The sequence below is a fragment of the Balaenoptera physalus genome (genome assembly GCF_965194825.1).
Source record: "Balaenoptera physalus genome assembly, chromosome: 1".
NCBI lineage: Eukaryota > Metazoa > Chordata > Mammalia > Artiodactyla > Balaenopteridae > Balaenoptera > Balaenoptera physalus.
This window is the reverse complement of record NC_138882.1, coordinates 169,574,179-169,591,068: the sequence shown is the minus strand read 5'-3', so window position 1 is coordinate 169,591,068 and position 16,890 is coordinate 169,574,179. Positions and strand designations below refer to the sequence as shown.

At 48.0% G+C, this 16,890-nt stretch overlaps 1 protein-coding gene across 2 annotated transcripts in view; it reads right to left on the bottom strand.

Annotated features, from left to right (window-relative positions):
• CSMD2 (CUB and Sushi multiple domains 2) overlaps positions 1-16,890 on the bottom strand; it is a 652,460-nt gene that overhangs the window by 144,285 nt on the left and 491,285 nt on the right. For both annotated transcript variants that reach the window (XM_082415250.1, XM_082415251.1), the window contains exons 28-30: positions 15,715-15,853; positions 11,689-11,876; positions 896-1,090 (exon numbers count right to left, since the gene is read on the bottom strand). In XM_082415250.1, coding sequence (XP_082271376.1) covers positions 896-1,090; positions 11,689-11,876; positions 15,715-15,853 — 522 coding nt within the window. The remainder of the gene's footprint in view (positions 1-895; positions 1,091-11,688; positions 11,877-15,714; positions 15,854-16,890) is intronic.

Genomic DNA, 16,890 nt, shown 5'->3' with positions numbered 1-16,890 from the left:
CTGAAGCCACTAATGTGGAGGAGGGGAATTCTGGGGACATGCCCTGCCCTGCCCCGCCCTGCCCAAGGACATCCATCCCTGGCCTGGCATGTGGCCTGAACCCCCACCCCCCACCCCCCCACAATGCTATCAAGGGCCCTCCTGGGTACCGGCCACTCCTTGCCCTCTAACTAGTGACACTGGCATTGGTCCCTAGAGGCCCAGCCTTGGGGAGCACTTTAGGAACCTCTCCTGCCTACAGGTGGGACCCGGAGATGGTGTGCCACCCCACGGCTGATGTCTGCACCTGGGCACTTAGTGTCTGCACGACTAAGGAGCAGAGGTTTCCCCAGAACAGCCCTCTGGGAGCAGACGGCTCGCGCGACCCAGCCATGGTCCCAGTCCCACGAGGGGTGGACCTCAGAGCCAGCCTCTCCCACCTGGGCAAAGGGGCCTCCTTACTTTTCAACTTAGGTGGCCGCCATGCTCCTGAAGTTCCGGCACTCCATCCGATCCCTTTTGTCGAGACCCCATGGCTAACCGAGCTGCCCTTGGAGTTAGCCCACCCTGCTGGTCTTAGTTTTACACATCTGAACTCTCAGTGATTTCCCCTAGGACCGGGAACAATCTCAGGGTCACTTTTAGATTCCCCTCTCCCTGGTGTGGGCTGCTGGCATGTCTCGGGCCACCGCTGAGGACATCTGTTGGAGTGGGGGTGAGGGCACTATGTGATCTGAGAGAGATGACACACAGATGGGGACTGGTACACCTGGGGAATTTGCAGCCCTTCTCATTCACGGCGAACCCAAGGAGCCCTGCTGTGAGGCCCGTGTCCTGCCTGCCCCTTCCCCTAGCCTCCAGCCCCTTCTGCCTCTGATGCCCTAATTCCCTCCACCCCAGCCCTGGGCTCCGCCACCTGTGCACACTGGCTGGGGATGATTCCACACAGGCTTCCCGTCAGGCCCCAGGATGCAGCTCAGGGTGGAGGAGCCCTCCACCTCATAGCCCCCATGGCAGTAGTAGGTGATGGAGGAGCCCAGCTTCAGGTCGGACCCCACTCGCGTGCCGTTCTTGATGGAACCAGGATCGAAACATGACTCCCGTGGGTTTTCTGGAAAAAAAGAAAAACACATATATACACACACAGACACATATACACAGAGGGCTCATAAGTGGCCTAATTCCAGGGCACAGCACCTATGGGGAGACCCTGACTCTGATTAGCCACAGAGCGCATGGGGATTTGGGGCCGATGGGTATATTCTCTTCAGGTCTGGAAACCTCTCTAAATTTGGTTACAGACTAGGGCTGGAGAATGAAATAATGCCATTTGCAGCAACATGGGTGGACTTAGAGATTTTCATACTAAGTGAAGTAAGTCAGACAGAGAAAGACAAATATCGTATGATATCACTTACATGTGGGATCTTAAAAATGATACAAACGAGCTTATTTACAAAACAGAAACAGACTCACAGACTTTGAAAACAAACTTATGGTTACCAAACGGGAAAGGTTCGGTGGGGGGGATATATTAGGAGTTTGGGATTAACAGATACACACTATTACATGTAAAATAGATCATCTACAAGGACCTACTGTATAGCACAGGGACCTCTACTCAATACTCTGTAATAATCTATATGGGAAAAGAATCTGAAAAAGAATGGATATATGTATATGTATAATTGAATCACTTTGCGGTACACCTGAAACTAACACAACATTGTAGATCAACTCTACTCCAATACAAAATAAAAATTAAATTAAAAATTAAAAAAAGAAAGAAACTAGGGCTGGAAGTCATTTTGGAGAGTGAAATCTCCCTTCTTCTCCCCACATTCTTGCCCTGACCCACAAAGGAGGGAGTTGCGGCTACAGTTCTGAGGCCTTCTCTCACCCCTGATTCGCTCCTCCCGCCGGGGAGGCACGCGCTGTTCTGGCTGGTGGGAGCTGACAGTCCTAGGATCGTGTCTCAGTCGTGACCGGGTCACTGTGGTGAAGGTCAGGGCTTAGGCACATCCCACCCTTTTTTTTTTAAAAATTAATTAATTAATTAATTTATGGCTGTGTTGGGTCTTCGTTTCTGTGCGAGGGCTTTCTCCAGTTGCGGCGAGCGGGGGCCACTCTTCATCGCGGTGCGCGGGCCTCTCACTATCGCGGCCTCTCTTGTTGCGGAGCACAGGCTCCAGACGCGCAGGCTCAGTAGTTGTGGCTCACGGGCCTAGTTGCTCCACGGCATGTGGGATCTTCCCAGACCAGGGCTCGAACCCGTGTCCCCTGCATTAGCAGGCAGATTCTCAACCACTGCGCCACCAGGGAAGCCCCAGTCCACCTTTGCTCAGGTGTGACCCTGCACACTCAACATGGCGGCCTCCTGGTTTTATGTCTGTGTGGGAAGCAGGGCCGCTTTTGGAGATGCTTTCTCTTCTCTTTCTTTTGCTGACGGCTGTGTTGCTGGCTGGGTAGGTAGGTGGCGCTGATACCAGCTTTGCAGGCTGTTATATCCATACCTTGCAGGCACTTCTGAGTGGATGGGTACCGATATTTAGATTTAGGAAGAAAGTAGGAAACCCCATTTTAGCCTCTGGGATGCGTCCAGATCTCCAATGCAGTTTTCCAGGGCTTTGCATTGGGGTACTGAATGTTTGCCAGCTTATTAAAACAGCAGTATTTTTCCATTTGACTACTGATGCTTGTATGTCTTCCCAATCAGGCATACCACGGCTGCACCTACGCTGCATCCACTCTGTCCCTGGGCACTGGACAACAGTGAACTTGATGCTGCCTGAGCCACTGAGAGTATCAGCTGGGGCTGCAAGTCGCTGGAGCAGGACATTCACTGCACAGCCTCCCTCCCCAGCAGCTGGAAATCCCAAACAGCTCTTGGGAGCCAGTGTTCACTTCCATCCACTGCTGCCTTTCCTCATATTCCTTGTTCCCGAACCACTGATGGTCAAGAGCCCTGTCGTCAGGGCTGGGCAGTGTCAGGAGAATGCAACAGAGTATCAGGGTACCATCGAAACCCTGGAGGCTACACTGCGGAAGGGTCTAGAGATGGGGATTCACAAAGAGGTGCCGACAGCCCTTGCAGAAGGAACCAGAAGTTCAAAGAGCAGATTTAAGGAGGAAAGACCCAGAACAGAAGGGATCAGAGTTGAGAGGTGAATAGGTCAGGAGGAATTTTGCTGAGGTCTGTCCTTGTCACCTGGGTACCTTTAAGCTGCGTGTATAGGAGGCAGTCATAGCCTAGAGGGCGTTGCTCAGCTGCCGATCGGCCCGTTGACTGATGGGATGGGACTCTGAGTCTGTGATTCAGTCAAGTCTAGACACCTGCACCTGTGCCCGATGGTGGGATGGCCCTGCTCGTTGTCTTTGCCTAGAGCCTATTTAGGATGGAGCAGTCCAGGATACATTACTAAATTTACACTCAAGTGGGACCCAGAACATGGCTCCTCACCTAACAGAGGACCCCTCAGTGGTTTCCTCATGTGCCTTGTGATGTATCACCTTGTCCCACACGTCAAATCTGTCCTTCCCCAAAGCTTAGTGGCTCTGGTCAGAATGCAACTGACCATTGGGTGGCCCATTTGCAGAGATACAGGGAACTGTCACCAGGTCTTCTATTTCATCTGTCTTTTTTATAAATTCAGAGTGGGTCAAATCTTATTTGAAGTTCAGAAAAATTAAGTAACTTGGAACCAAGTTCACATAGCTCATAAGAGGCAGAACAAGCTGTGGCACTCAATATCCATCCCCCCACTTCATCCTTATAATGGAACCCAGGTTTTATCCAGAGTATCAAGGCACCAGCTAAGATATATACCTTCCAGCCTCCCAGGCAGCTAGATCTGGCCAAAGAGAAGTAAACACAGTCAGGTCAGGTCATTGCTTTCCGTCTCACTTAGAGTAAAAGCCAAAATCCTTACAAGTCTACAAGGCCCTGTACCTTCTGCCCCAGTCCTCTCCTCTATGACCCTGATTCCTAGTGTCCCTTTGCTAACTTTGCTCCAATCACATTGACCTCTGTGTACAGAACATTTCCCCATCTGCACGGCTCCCCCGTTACCTCTTTTAGGACTTAGCTCAATGACACTTCCCTGATCAGCTCTTTAAAACTGTGGTGTTCCTCTCCCCAACACTCCCCATCACCCTTCTCTGTTTTATTTCTCTGCACTGAGGTCAATATTATCTCATGCACCATACAGTTACCTTATTTTCTCTATCTCCCTCCACTAGAATGTAGGTTCCATGAAGGCAGTTTTCCAGTATTGTCCGGTGCCTGGCATATGATTGGCACTCAATAAATATTTCTTAAATGGATACGTGTGGGACTTCTAGAAAGGCTGCTTAAGGGAAGGTGACTCAGGTGAGAGAATGCTCAGTGACCCTTCTTTCCTCCCTTCCTCCTTCCCACAGTTTGGAACTCAGACGTGATGGCTGGACCTCCAGTCACCACCTTGGATGCTGAGATAACCCTGGGGATGGGAACCACGCAGCAGGGTAGAGCAGAAAAACAAGAGGAGCCTAGGTGGAACCACCTCAACAGCCCTGGATGACAATATCCAGATTTCTTTTACAGGAAGAAGAATAGACTTCCACCTCATATAAACAACTGGGCTTTTGGGTACCTGGCACGCTAGTGTACCCAGCTGGGTATGACTGTCCCGAACTTTACACTGTGTCAGAAAGTCCTTTCCTCCCTTCTCTGTGTGGCAAACTCCTACACTTTTCAGCGCCACCCTCTCCTGAGCAAATGTCCTGAACGTTGCCTTCTCTCTGGCAGAATTCCATTTCTCTTTTTTTGATTATCCTGGTAGGTTGTCTAAGGGTATTTCTTTCTGGTGGGTTCTGAACTCCTAGAGGACAGAAATCAATCATCTATTCTTCTCATAACCCTGGCAACTAGCACAGAACTTGGCACTAGGGTTCCATCTGGCACATAATAGGGGCTTAATAAATGGATGCTGAGTTGATTGGCTGAACAACTCTGGGCTTAGAAAATCAACAACCACGTCAGTGATCCAACTACAGCTTCTATTCTACCTTTGCTCACATGTCAGAGCAAGAAGAGTTCATCATTCCAAGCATTATCACATTAATAATAACGACAAGGCTAATGATAATGATGATAGCCCCTTACACAGGACTATCACTTCGTAATTTTCAAAGCAATTTCCAATCTGTTCTCTTATTTGTGTCTCACAATAGCCTTTGAAGCAGGCAGGGCCAGGTACACTTCTGTTCCGGTTATAGATGAGGAATGTGGTGATCAGAGAGGCTAAATGAGTTTTCCAAGCCATTCAACTATTAAGAGGTAGAATTAAAACCAAAATCAGGTCTTCAGGCTGCCAAACCAGAGCTCAGCTGTGAATGATAAAACGAAATGACTAAAACAGCATGATGATAATAATAAATAAACCCCAAGCCCTCCAAAATGGGAAAATAAAAAGAACCAGATTCTTTTTGTCCTAATAGATAAAGCCCATTTCCAAACACCAAAACAGCAAAATACTGAAAATAACAACCCAGACAGTAAGGAACTTGTTAAAAAGGTTGGATTAAAGCCATCCACTGAAATATAAGCAACCTTGGAAAAGAATAGCAAACATCTTTGGCTACTAATATGGAAAGATGCCCAAGATCTATTGCTGGGCAAAACCCAAAACAAAGCAAAAAAAAAAAATAAGCCAACCCATGTTACAGATTAGTATATATGGTGTGATCTCCATTCATATAGAACAGGGATCTGCAAACTACAGTCCACTGACACGCTGCCTGTGTTTGTAAAGTGTTACTGGAACACAACCATACCCATGTGTTTACATATCGTCCATGGCTGTTTTAGCATTACAACAGCAGAATTGAAGCCAACACAGACCATCTGGTCTGCTAAGCCCAAAATATTTACTCTCTGGCCCTTTACAGAAAAAGTTTGCCAACCTCTGGTATAGAATGTACGTTATTTATATGTATATAAAACATCTGGAATGAGATAACAAACCATTAATACTGGTACTTCAGGGGATGGTAGTATGGGGAGATGTTAAGTTTTTAGAGCACATCTTATATGCTTCTGTATTATTTGAATTTTTCCAACAAACATGTGTTACTTTGAAATAAGCATAAATGAAGAGATCTTGAGTTTAGAAAGACAGACCATGGGAGAGCTGGGTGGTGGGAGTAGTCATGGCAGGGGCAGATGTGGAAAGCCGGTGGTAATTCCTAGGCCTACAGTGTTACTTCCAAGGGCTTGAAAGAGAAAATAGGTACTTTTTAGTACCTTTCAGTAAAAGTTGACTCATCTTGGCCTTTCCTGAGTTATTTCAGATTCTCTAACACTTGCTTTGAACTCTTCATCCCTCTGTCTGAAACCCTCCCCACTCTTGCTCTTACACAGGGGGCTTCTTCTCAACCTTTAGGTCTCTGTTCACGTGTTACCTGCTTGGCGAGGCCTTCGCCATTCTGAAGTGGGCTCCCCATTGCTCTTTCTTAGGATAGGTTGTTCTTTCCTAACTTATGCTTCTCACTTCTTGTTCGTCTCCTTATTTACTGTCTGTTTCCCTCACTCACCTTTACATTCCCCTCGGGTGGGGACCCTGACACTTTTGTTCACCGCTGTGTCCTCTGCATCCAGCACAGGGCATGGCATGAAGTAGGAGCTTAATAAGCATTTGTTGAATGAAGGAATGGTTACTAGACACGTGTATGGATGTCCTAGCCTGTCCCTCCCTCCCCAAGAGGAGGCTACCACACCTGCTGCAAGGTAAGAATAAAGGTCCCTCCCACCCATCCTATTGGTTTCTCTGGCCTGAAAAAAGACACTAAACCTCCCTGGGACTCATTTTTAATAACTGTGTTCAAAAGACAGGATCCTCCTCCTTCCCTTTGCATCTTTCTAGCAGAGGGTAAAACTACCCAGGAGGCTGCATTCAGATGAGAAGTGTGCCAGAGCATGGTGTAATAGAAATCCACAGTTGACATGACTGCATTCAGAATCTCTTAGAAGGCCTGCCCAGAGAAGACTAACCCAGCACAGCCACCTTCCAGGAGCAACGGAACAGAGACATCTACGAATCCACCCCACCCACCCATCTTTGCCTTATAATCAGGTGGGCTTCCAACATCCCATTTGTAGTAGAAATGCCTGTCAGCCTAGGATATGAACTCCATGGAGGCCGGGACTTTGTTTTGTTCCCTGCTCTGTTCTTAGCCCCTATAACAGTGTCTGGCACATAGTAGGTGCTCAATAAATATTATTGAGTGAACAAATGAATCAAAATGCCTGATCTGCCTTTGCCCCTTGCGCAAAAGCCGAATCCACCTAATGACACCACTCAGTGGATACCTGCCTTAAGCTTGTCAATCTGATGGTCCTTTGGGATTTGGAGTTGGGCTACAAACTGGGAAGTGATTCAAAGCCAAGAGTGAGGCAGCCCTACTGTCCTAGGAGAATGGAGAAGCAATGAAAATTGACCAGCAGAGAAAGGTGAATGTAGCATGTACTCAGAAAGGAGCAGGGAGGAGACAGAGTGGCCCTGGAGATGGAGGAAGGTGATTTCAACCTCCGATTTTCCCATCCTGATTGTAATCCCCTTGGGAGGTCATGCTTCCTGTCCTTGGGCTCTTGTATTCTAAAAATGTATTCCCTTTCGGTGTTAAGTGAGAGTGAGTGTTTATCATCTGTATTGTTAAAATACAGAATGCTCTTTAGCTTAAATCAGTTTGGCTGTTAGTTGTTTTCTTATAATAAAGTCTTCTTTTTGTCTCAAGTTGGTTTAAGTGTTTCTGTTTTTCACATTTTTTTATAATAAATTACTCCTTTTGCTGCTTAAGTTGGTCTGAGTGAGTTTCTCGATATGAACTAAATGATCCCTCACTAAGATGGGATGAAACTGTTTCTGCTTCCCCCTCGGGAAGCTGGTGGGAAATGGGGAAAGGCTCCTGGTCTGTTCACCTTGGGTCAAAGGAGGAGTTGACCTGGGTCAGAGAGTGGTTTTCACTGGGCTAAGCCCAGCTGAGTCTGGCAACACCTCTCCAAGTGGGTCCTCAAACACCTCCCAGAGCAGAACCCTTGAAGCCCCAGCTCCTAGGAGACCCAGATCCTCAGCATTAGTGGAGCCCTGGATCTCTCTGCCTTTGGACAGAAGATGGCTTCTAGATAGAGGAGGTCAATTCTTCTTTTCCTAAGAACCCACACCTGCCTCAGTGTGCAAGTCCTCCGTGGGCTACCATCTCAATCCAGGGTGTTCTATGGACTCGCAGGGAGTAGAGTGTCTAAATTCTTTGCCATGGATTGGAGAAGTATACAGGACACACATACACACACATCACGAATATTCATATATTTCCCACACTCATATATATATATATATATATATATATATATATATATATATACACACGTATATATATAAACCCACACTCCCATATATATATGTGTGTACAAAACATCATATTCATACTTTATATCTTCAATAAACAGAAAAGAAAATGTACTTCATTCTACTGGGCTAGCCCCATGAAGAGAGGTTTTCCCTTCCAAACAAGGGCAGAACGAATGAAATATCCATCACCCAGGAGAAAAAGGCAAAAGAATGGAAGAAGTTGGATCAAAGTATGTGACAACTACCTACTGGCATGGGGCACGGTGCTAGGTGCTGTGCCTATTGACCAGCCCTCACAACAACGCCTTCAATATGGTGTCACCGTCCCTCTTTGACAGATAAGGAAGTGATGTCAGAGAAGTTAAGTAACTTGCTTAAGGCCATATAGGTGATAAGTGATGGCAGTTTCCCCTATACAGATTTTGAACACGGGGGAATATCATCTAGTTCTTGGGATCCAGTAGCAGAGTAGACCCATTCCAGGAATCCAGGGATCCTGGGATATGGAGAAGGAGACCATGGGGCAAGACAGGGTGTCCCTGGGCTCCATCAAATGGGCTACCTGACCAGAGGCTAGGGACATAGTGGAGGGCTCACCCACGTTAGGAGGCGTGCCATCTGAGAAGGAAGGAAGGAGGGCAGCTCCAGTTCTCACCAGGTACCTCCCACCCCAAGCAGGCACATTTCTTTGGCACTTGTACCACAGATCCTCATAAGGTGGTAGAGGCTGCGTGGGTGGGTTGTGCCTCCCCCTTCCCCTCTCCCCAGTAATTGGCCTCCTTCAGCTGCTTGCCTGGTTCAGATGGCAGCCCGGAAGGCTTTATTCTCTGGAGCTGTGTGTTGGATCTGGGGACCCCTCTAGATATGGTCTTGGGCCAACAGCTGAACGCGGAAGGGGCTTCTTTGGGAATGAGGACCTAGAAGTATGGCTCTAGCACATGGATTCATGGAGAACACTTGAGGGAGAGGTGGCCACAGCCAGTTTGCCAGGAACAAGGTGGCCAGGGAGGAAGCTGAGGGAGTTTCTGTCCAGTGGCCCCTGTAACCAGGGATGACGAAATGCAGTCCTCTTGTAAGAGGCTGGAAGTGGTGACATCTGGGGTAAAGTTTTAGAATCTCTGTGATGTAGAAGACCCAGGTGGGACGAGTCAGGTGTGGCTCTGGTCGTTGCTAAGGCCTGGCTGGGGTTAAAGGATATCGCTTGTGGTGGCTCCAAGTGCCCTGTTTGTGTGACTTCTGGCTGTGCTCAGCCACTTGAGTGTGCGTTTAATAAAAGATGCCGTTGTGCAAGGTTTATGCATTGGAAGGATCGGGGGGCAGGAAAATTGAGGGGACTGATGAGTGTGATTAAAGAGATGAATAATAATAAAATGGTGATGATGATACGGCAGTGGGGATGGTGGTGGGCGGAGCCATGGGGCTCCCAGGCTGAGTCTAAGTCATGCCTTAGGTTAGAATTCCACAAATTGTGACTGTGTTTGTTCTGACATCAGCGTGTGGAGATTGAGTACAGGAGGTTTATCGAATGGCAGGTGTCTGGAGGAAGAGAGGATGGCAAAGTATCCACTTCCCAGGCCAGCCCCATGAGAAAAGATGACCACAGGCAAAACATTCTCTAACTTGCACACCAAGCATCTTCTAGAACTGTATCTGACACACAGCAAGCGATGGAGAGTTATGAGGATTTTGGTGAGTTGATGGATGTGAACTGCTCAGGACAGTGCTGGCAGTTGGCAGGCGCTAAGTTAACTACCATTATGATTGGGATTGTTTGTGAGCTCGTGTGAGACATTCCCAGGAGTTGCCACAAACTTTAAAAGGTTGCTGAGGTCCCACATTATGCAAATGGGGGACATGAGCCGGGAGCTTTTTAATTTTAACTGGTACTGTGATCCCATTTGTACACACAGGCTGATGAGGCCCGGGTGAACTTGGGTTACAGTAGCAATAATAAAATCGATCATCTCAACAGGATCTACAGAGTGTTTAGTCCATATCGGTGTTTAGTGTTTAGTGTTTAGTGTTTAGTCCACATTTCATTTATACATATAAAATATCTTCTGCAATATAACTATTATTACCACCGTTTTATAGATGGAGAAATGGGTTCCAAGAGATAATAATTTGCCAAGCTCACAAATCAAGCAAAACATGGAGCTAGGATTTGGATAACGGGGCCTGGGCTCGTTAGAGAAGAAGAAGAGGTCAAAAAGAGAATAGCAGAGTAGAAGAAAGTGGAGCGCTCGAGAGCCTGGAATACTCCTTCTCCTGCTGCTACCATGTGAACATTACAAAATGTTTGGAAGGTGCCAGAGCCCAGACCAAGGGCTTTAATGCATGGACTCATCAATTATGTTTCTGTGCTGTAGGAATTTTTCGACCATTATTTTATAGATGAAGAGATGGAGTTTCGGAGAGGTTAAATAACTTGCTCAAGGCCACGCAGCAAACATGAGCCGTGCACCCAGTTGATCTGTCAATGCTCTTGACTGGGCAGGGACCAAGACCTGTTTTTGTAAGCAAATTTTTATTAGAACACAGCCACGCCCACTGTTTTCTGTTCAGTCTTTGGCTGCTTTCATGCTACAAGGGCAGTGCTGAGTAACCGAGATAGACTGCGTGGCTCACAAGCCTGAACTATTTACTGTCTGGCCCTTTAAGAAAAAATTTGCCCCCCCCCACCCCCGCTCTTGACCTTCACACTGTTCAGCTTGCCTTCATTAATCTAAAAGTGGAATGAGAATAAAAGGATGGGATAGCTGGAGGGATGAGAAAATGTGATCAGGAAGTATCAGAAAGCGTCCAGTCTATGACAAGGAGCTAGAGGATAGCCGTGGAATGGCCTTGGGACAAAGGTCCAGGCACTGTGACCCCAGGAGCTGGATGGGCTGTCCACATGGGTGCTGAAGTTACCCAGGAGGGTGGGACACTTTGGGGTAGAGAGGAGGACTGAGCCTCATATCAGACGCCGCAGCAAATGCAGGGGCGTGGCAACGAAGATGTCAGCTGATGGCATGGGCTGAGGTTATGAGACTCAGGAAGACCTAGGCATGATCCTCATAGAACAAGGAGCGAAGGGGAGTAGTGACGTGGAAACAGAAATGAGGTGCAAGAGGAACGTGAAGCTCCTTTGCTCCCAGGCCTGGGGCACCTGGATGTGAGGGACTAAGCCAGAGGGCCACAGAGAGGCAGGGGCTCTGCAGGTGGCAGCGGGCTCCCCGTGATCCCGTCCAGCGCTCTCCTCACCACACTACACCTTCCCCATCCCTGGCCAGGTGTGGCCAGCCCTGCTCTCGGTCACCTCTGCTCCCAGGGCCCTCACCTGCGTAGTCGATGACGAAGCCGGCGTTGCTCACCGACGCGTCGCTGCGGAAGGCGAGGAAGAGGCTATTGCTGCTGCTCTCGATGCGGCCCGGGAGCTGGGAGCCATAGAAGCTTCCTATGAGGGGGCTGAGCGAGTCCCGCCCGTCGTAGATATGGAGGAAGTCGTAGCCAGGCTCCAAGTTAAAGCTGGGGAACAAAAACATCCCGCCCCCATCCCACTAAGGTCAAATAAAGACGGCACTGGCCTCGGGTTCGACCGAAGGACAGGGCCTCCATCCCACCAGCGCCCAACCCAAGACCTACTGGTGGGGAGGGGGAGGGTGAAACCCCCGTGACCTCCCAATAGGGAAAGAAGATGGATAAGGCAGGCTCGGGCGGAGGAACCAGATTCTAGTATCGGTGTCCAGAAAGCTGGAGTTGAAAACCTATTTTAGCTGGAGTTAAAATATTTTTAAAAATTGAAATATATTTGACATGGCACGTAAATTTGAGGCATACAACATGTTGATTGGATACATTTGTCCATTGTTATATGATTGCCATTGTAGCAATAATTAGCACCTCTGACACATCCCATAATTATCGTTTCTTTTTAGTGGTTGGAATAATTAAGATCTAGCCTATTAGCAAGTTTGATGATGATAACACAGTATTGTTGTCTATATTTACTACACTGTGCACAGAAGGGACAATCAGTTACCAGCTCTACACACAGAGTGGTCAGAACCCAGGTCTCTTACCTGCCTCTAATGTCTTTATACTGTCTATGCTGTACCCCCTTTTCTGAGGGGAAAGAGCCACCCCACGAGCTATTCCCAGGCAGGAAGGGGCCTATTCTGATGAAGGACCCTCACTTTATTCCTTTACCCTGGGGCTGGTTCTCAGCTCTCTTCAGGATCTGCTCCCATCCCACTCCTGGCTCTCACAGGTGTGCCTCTTTCTCAGCAATCCTGACCCTAGTCTAGGAAAAAACTCATTTTACAAACTGTCTTAGCTTAGCAGAATGAATATTAGAGTTTTTGAGTGTAATTTACCCTATTGGAATGGTTAGCATGAAAATGATGGAAAATACCGAGGACTGGCAAGAACGTGGAGCCACTGGAACGCTCGTATCCTACTGGTGGGAGTGTAAATTGGTTCAACCACTTGGGAAAGCTGTTTTGCAGTATCTACTAGACCTGAACATACGCGTGCCCTATGATGCAGTGGTGCCACTCTTGGGTGTACATCCAACAAAGGCAATTGGTGCCAATCAAGGGTGTAAAGATGGAAACAACAGAAGTAAATGAGTTTGCAGAGAATAGAGTTCTGATGCAAACTGGTTCATAGCCCAACCAAGGGCTAGGATACTCAGACACTCCACTTGGCAGGACTGAGAACAAAATGGTGGTTCTACCCTTTAGCTAAGACATGGCAAGAGATGAGGCCATGAAATATCTAGGACAAAAGGGGTAGGGCTGCAGAGAGACAGGATGGGGATCTGGGAGGACTGGAGGTGGAGCCAGGTGTGCACTGGCCTCCCTCCTACACAGCACCCTCTCACACTGGTGTCAGCTGCAGGGTCACCCCACCATTGCCGGGTGGTATGGTCTTCTTGCTCCCATAGTTCAGCTTCTTCATTGACTCTTTCAAAGGGCACCAGGGAAGGGTTTGGGAGTGGGTCAATTTGGGTCACAAATTATGGCTCCATCACTTCCAAAATGCCTTCCATCTGCCCCTGCCTTCCATCAATCACCAGGTTTTATCTGAGCACCTTCAGTATGCTGGGCACTGTGCAAGGTGCCCAGGATGCAGGGATGTGTCAGACGTCACCCCTTCTTCAAGACGGAGATGGATCTGAAGGAAATGACAGACGTGAAGACAACAAAGTCAAAAGTCTGTACAGGCATGTGGGAACACAGCACCGAGTTTGCGGGGGAGGATGGGAATGAAGTTTGTCTTGGGCATTAAAAGACCCTCAGCGGTTGGACAAGGAGGGAAAAGGAAGTCGCTATGAAGGGAGAAGCAGAAGCAAAGTCACGAAGGCATGAAATAGTTTTGGAGACTGTGAGTAGTTCAGTCTGGCTGAAGCTCAGGGGTTAGACGGGGTGGGGTTAGGACTGGGTGGGGGAACTGAGGGGAGAGGTAGGCAGGGGCCAGCTGCCTTGGAATGAAACTCAAAAGACTGGACCAAAAAAATAGCCCAAAACAAAACAAACAAAAGGTTTGGAACCTTAATTTATAGAGAAGAGGGAGCCATTATAGGATTCAAAAATAAAGGATACCTTTGTTTCTTTGTTTGTTTTTGAACAGAGGTATAATTTATGCACCATGAAATAATCAGCTCTAAAGTAAATCACTCTCAGTTTTGACACATGTATATCAAGATCCAGAAGGTTTCCACCATCCCCCAAATTTCCCAGGTGCCCCTTCCCAATCAATCTTCCCCGCCCCCAGAAGATACCACTGAACTGATTTTTATCACCTCGATTAGTTTTGCTGATCCTAAAATTTCATATTAGTGGAATCATACATTATGTACTCCTGTGTGTCTTCTTTCAGTCAGCAGGAGATTTTGAGATTCATCCGCGTGGTTGCATGTGTCAGTAGTTCATTTCTTTTTATTGTTGAGTAGTATATTACCGTACGTTCAAATGGAAAATGAGGTGCATATTTCAGTGTTTTCCAGTGTCAACATCACACTGACAGCTAGCTAAAGACGAGATTGACACAGAAGGCAAAGATAGGGAGGAACCAGTTAGGAGCCTATGGCAGTAGTTCAGACAGAAAACAATAAGGGCTTCAACCAAGCCAGCAGCTGGGAGAATGGAGAAGAAGGGAAAATCTGAGGTTAAGGCAGCAGAGGCTCCATGCCTTGGCCACTAACAGAAGGAGCAGTGAAGGTGGATGATGGGGCCGCTCCCCCATTTTCAGAATAGAGCTCATCTGTGGGGAGAAGCAGGAGGCTTAGTTTTGTATGTGTTGTAATGGAGGAGCCTGCAGCCCACAAGAGAGTTTGGGCGGGTGGTAGAGGGGAATCTCCAGTTTACAAGAGGAGAGTGAAGCGTCGGAGTGGATGAGCCTGTCCAGGAAGGAGGTGTGGCGAGAAGACAAGGAATCTGTGACGGAGCCTGGCAAAGGGCAAAGGGCATGAAAAAGAAGCCACAAAGTCCCAGAAGGAGCTGGAGGGCCAGCGGGGAGTAAGTCCACAGAACCAAGGGGAGAAGCAGGGGAAGGATGGAGGGAGTGATGCAAAGGATAAAGCACGGAAAGTGCTGTTTGGTTTGGCAGCCAGGAGTGCGTGGGAGTTTCAGAGGAGTTTCCAGTGGAACCGTGGAGGAAGAAACCAGATGTCAGTGATGTGAAAGTGAACAAGAGGCGAGGAAGGAGAGAAAAGCAGAGATAATCCTTTTGAAGAGTTTGCTTTTAAAAGAAACCAAGGAGATCGTGCCGGAGCTTGAAGGGGGGAGTAGCTGAGAGACACCTGGGCTGTTCCTACACTGGGGAGGCGGATGGGAGGATCTGGTGCGAGCAGAGGAGGAGAACTCAGCAGGGCAGGGGAGAGAGGACCCAGCAGTGCCCTACTTTCTGCATCTTGGCATCTTAGCATCATCAGAGGTTAAAAAGAAAGAAAGAAAGAAAGAAAGAAAGAAAGAAAGAAAGAAAGAAAGAAAGAAAGGAAGGAAGGAAGGAAGGAAGGAAGGAAGGAAGGAAGGAAGGAAGGAAGGAAGGAAGGAAGAAAGAAAGAAAGAAAGAAAGAAAGAAAGAAAGAAAGAAAGAAAGAAAGAAATAGTAATAGCTACTTCATAAATTATCCTAAGGATCAAATAAGACAATAATATGTGTGAAGTCATGGAGCAAGCACGGTGCTGGGCACACAGGAGATGTTCCATAAATGCTGGTTTCTCTCCTTTTCTGGACTCCTTCACCCCCTTGGAATGAAACCCCGCTCACAGCAGACCTATGTATACTCACCCAGAGACCCGGGTTTGCACCCCTCGCTGCTCTGAACCCTCCACCTCCCACCGGGGGGAAAGGTACATACATGTTAAATACCAGGGCGATGACGTAGTCGGGAGAGACGGTCACCTTCCAGTCGCACTCCTTGCCTGGCGGGTAGGGTTCTGGGTAATTTGGTGACAGGATGACTCCCGATGGTCCCGTCAGGTCTCCCCCGCAGGGAGCTGAGGAGAGAGGAAGATGAGGGTGAGACTGTCCCCTTCACCTGGTCACCTTTCAGCGGGTATTGGTAGAGGAGGGACTGAGTCTGATACACCTAAATTAGAACTTGGCTCCAGGGGCCCAGGGGAGGGTGGATTGCAATGGGCATGAGGTTTCACCTACAAGTGATGGAGATGTTTGGAACAGGATAGCGGAGGTGCTTGTACAACATTGTCAATGTACTAAATGTCACTGAACTGTTCATTTTTCAATGGTTGATTTTATGATATGGGAATTTCACCACGCTGTTATTAAAAAACAAAACCAAAATTCCTGGCTGTGTGACCTTAGGGAATTTACCTAACCTCCCTGGACCTCAGTGTCCTTCCTCTATTGCACAGATAATACCTCTTTCATGGGGTAGTTGTAAAGATTTTAGAGATGTCTGTTAAAGCACTTGGCATACCGTACGTAGTCAATATATAGAGCCATCACTAGGCTTTTAGATATGAAATACACGGTCTCCTTCCAGGGCCTCACATCCTGTCTCTGGGCGAGCTTTGTGGGTATTTACCATGAGTCCCAGTGCACTTGATGTCAGGAGGAGCGGAAAGCAATCGTGTGTACTTGCCAAGTGTGCCTGGCCTCCTACACTGCTTAGGGCTGCAGATACCTTCCAATTTTCTCAAAGGCCTTTGTCCAAGAGATCATGTGTTCCTCCGTTGTACGGAGATATTACAAAACCCCAATTAGTCCACAGTGGTCCCCCTCCCCTGAGATGACGGGCCTTTCCAGGGGCAGGGAGTGGGGAGGTGGCCAGGGATACAGCAAGCGATTCATCCAGAGCCCTCTGGGGGCACCTCCCAGATCCTGAATCAGGTTCTCCCCCAAATGGCTGGGTTATTGCACCATAGCATGAGGGTCTGATAAAGTAGAGGCTGGGGGTGTATGGGGCCGCTAACAGGAAAAGATGGCTGAGACTCTAAACATGGCTTGGTCTGAAAACCTCAGGGCAGCACTGGAGGTTGGCAGTACTTTAGGCAAATAGTGAGCCCACAGG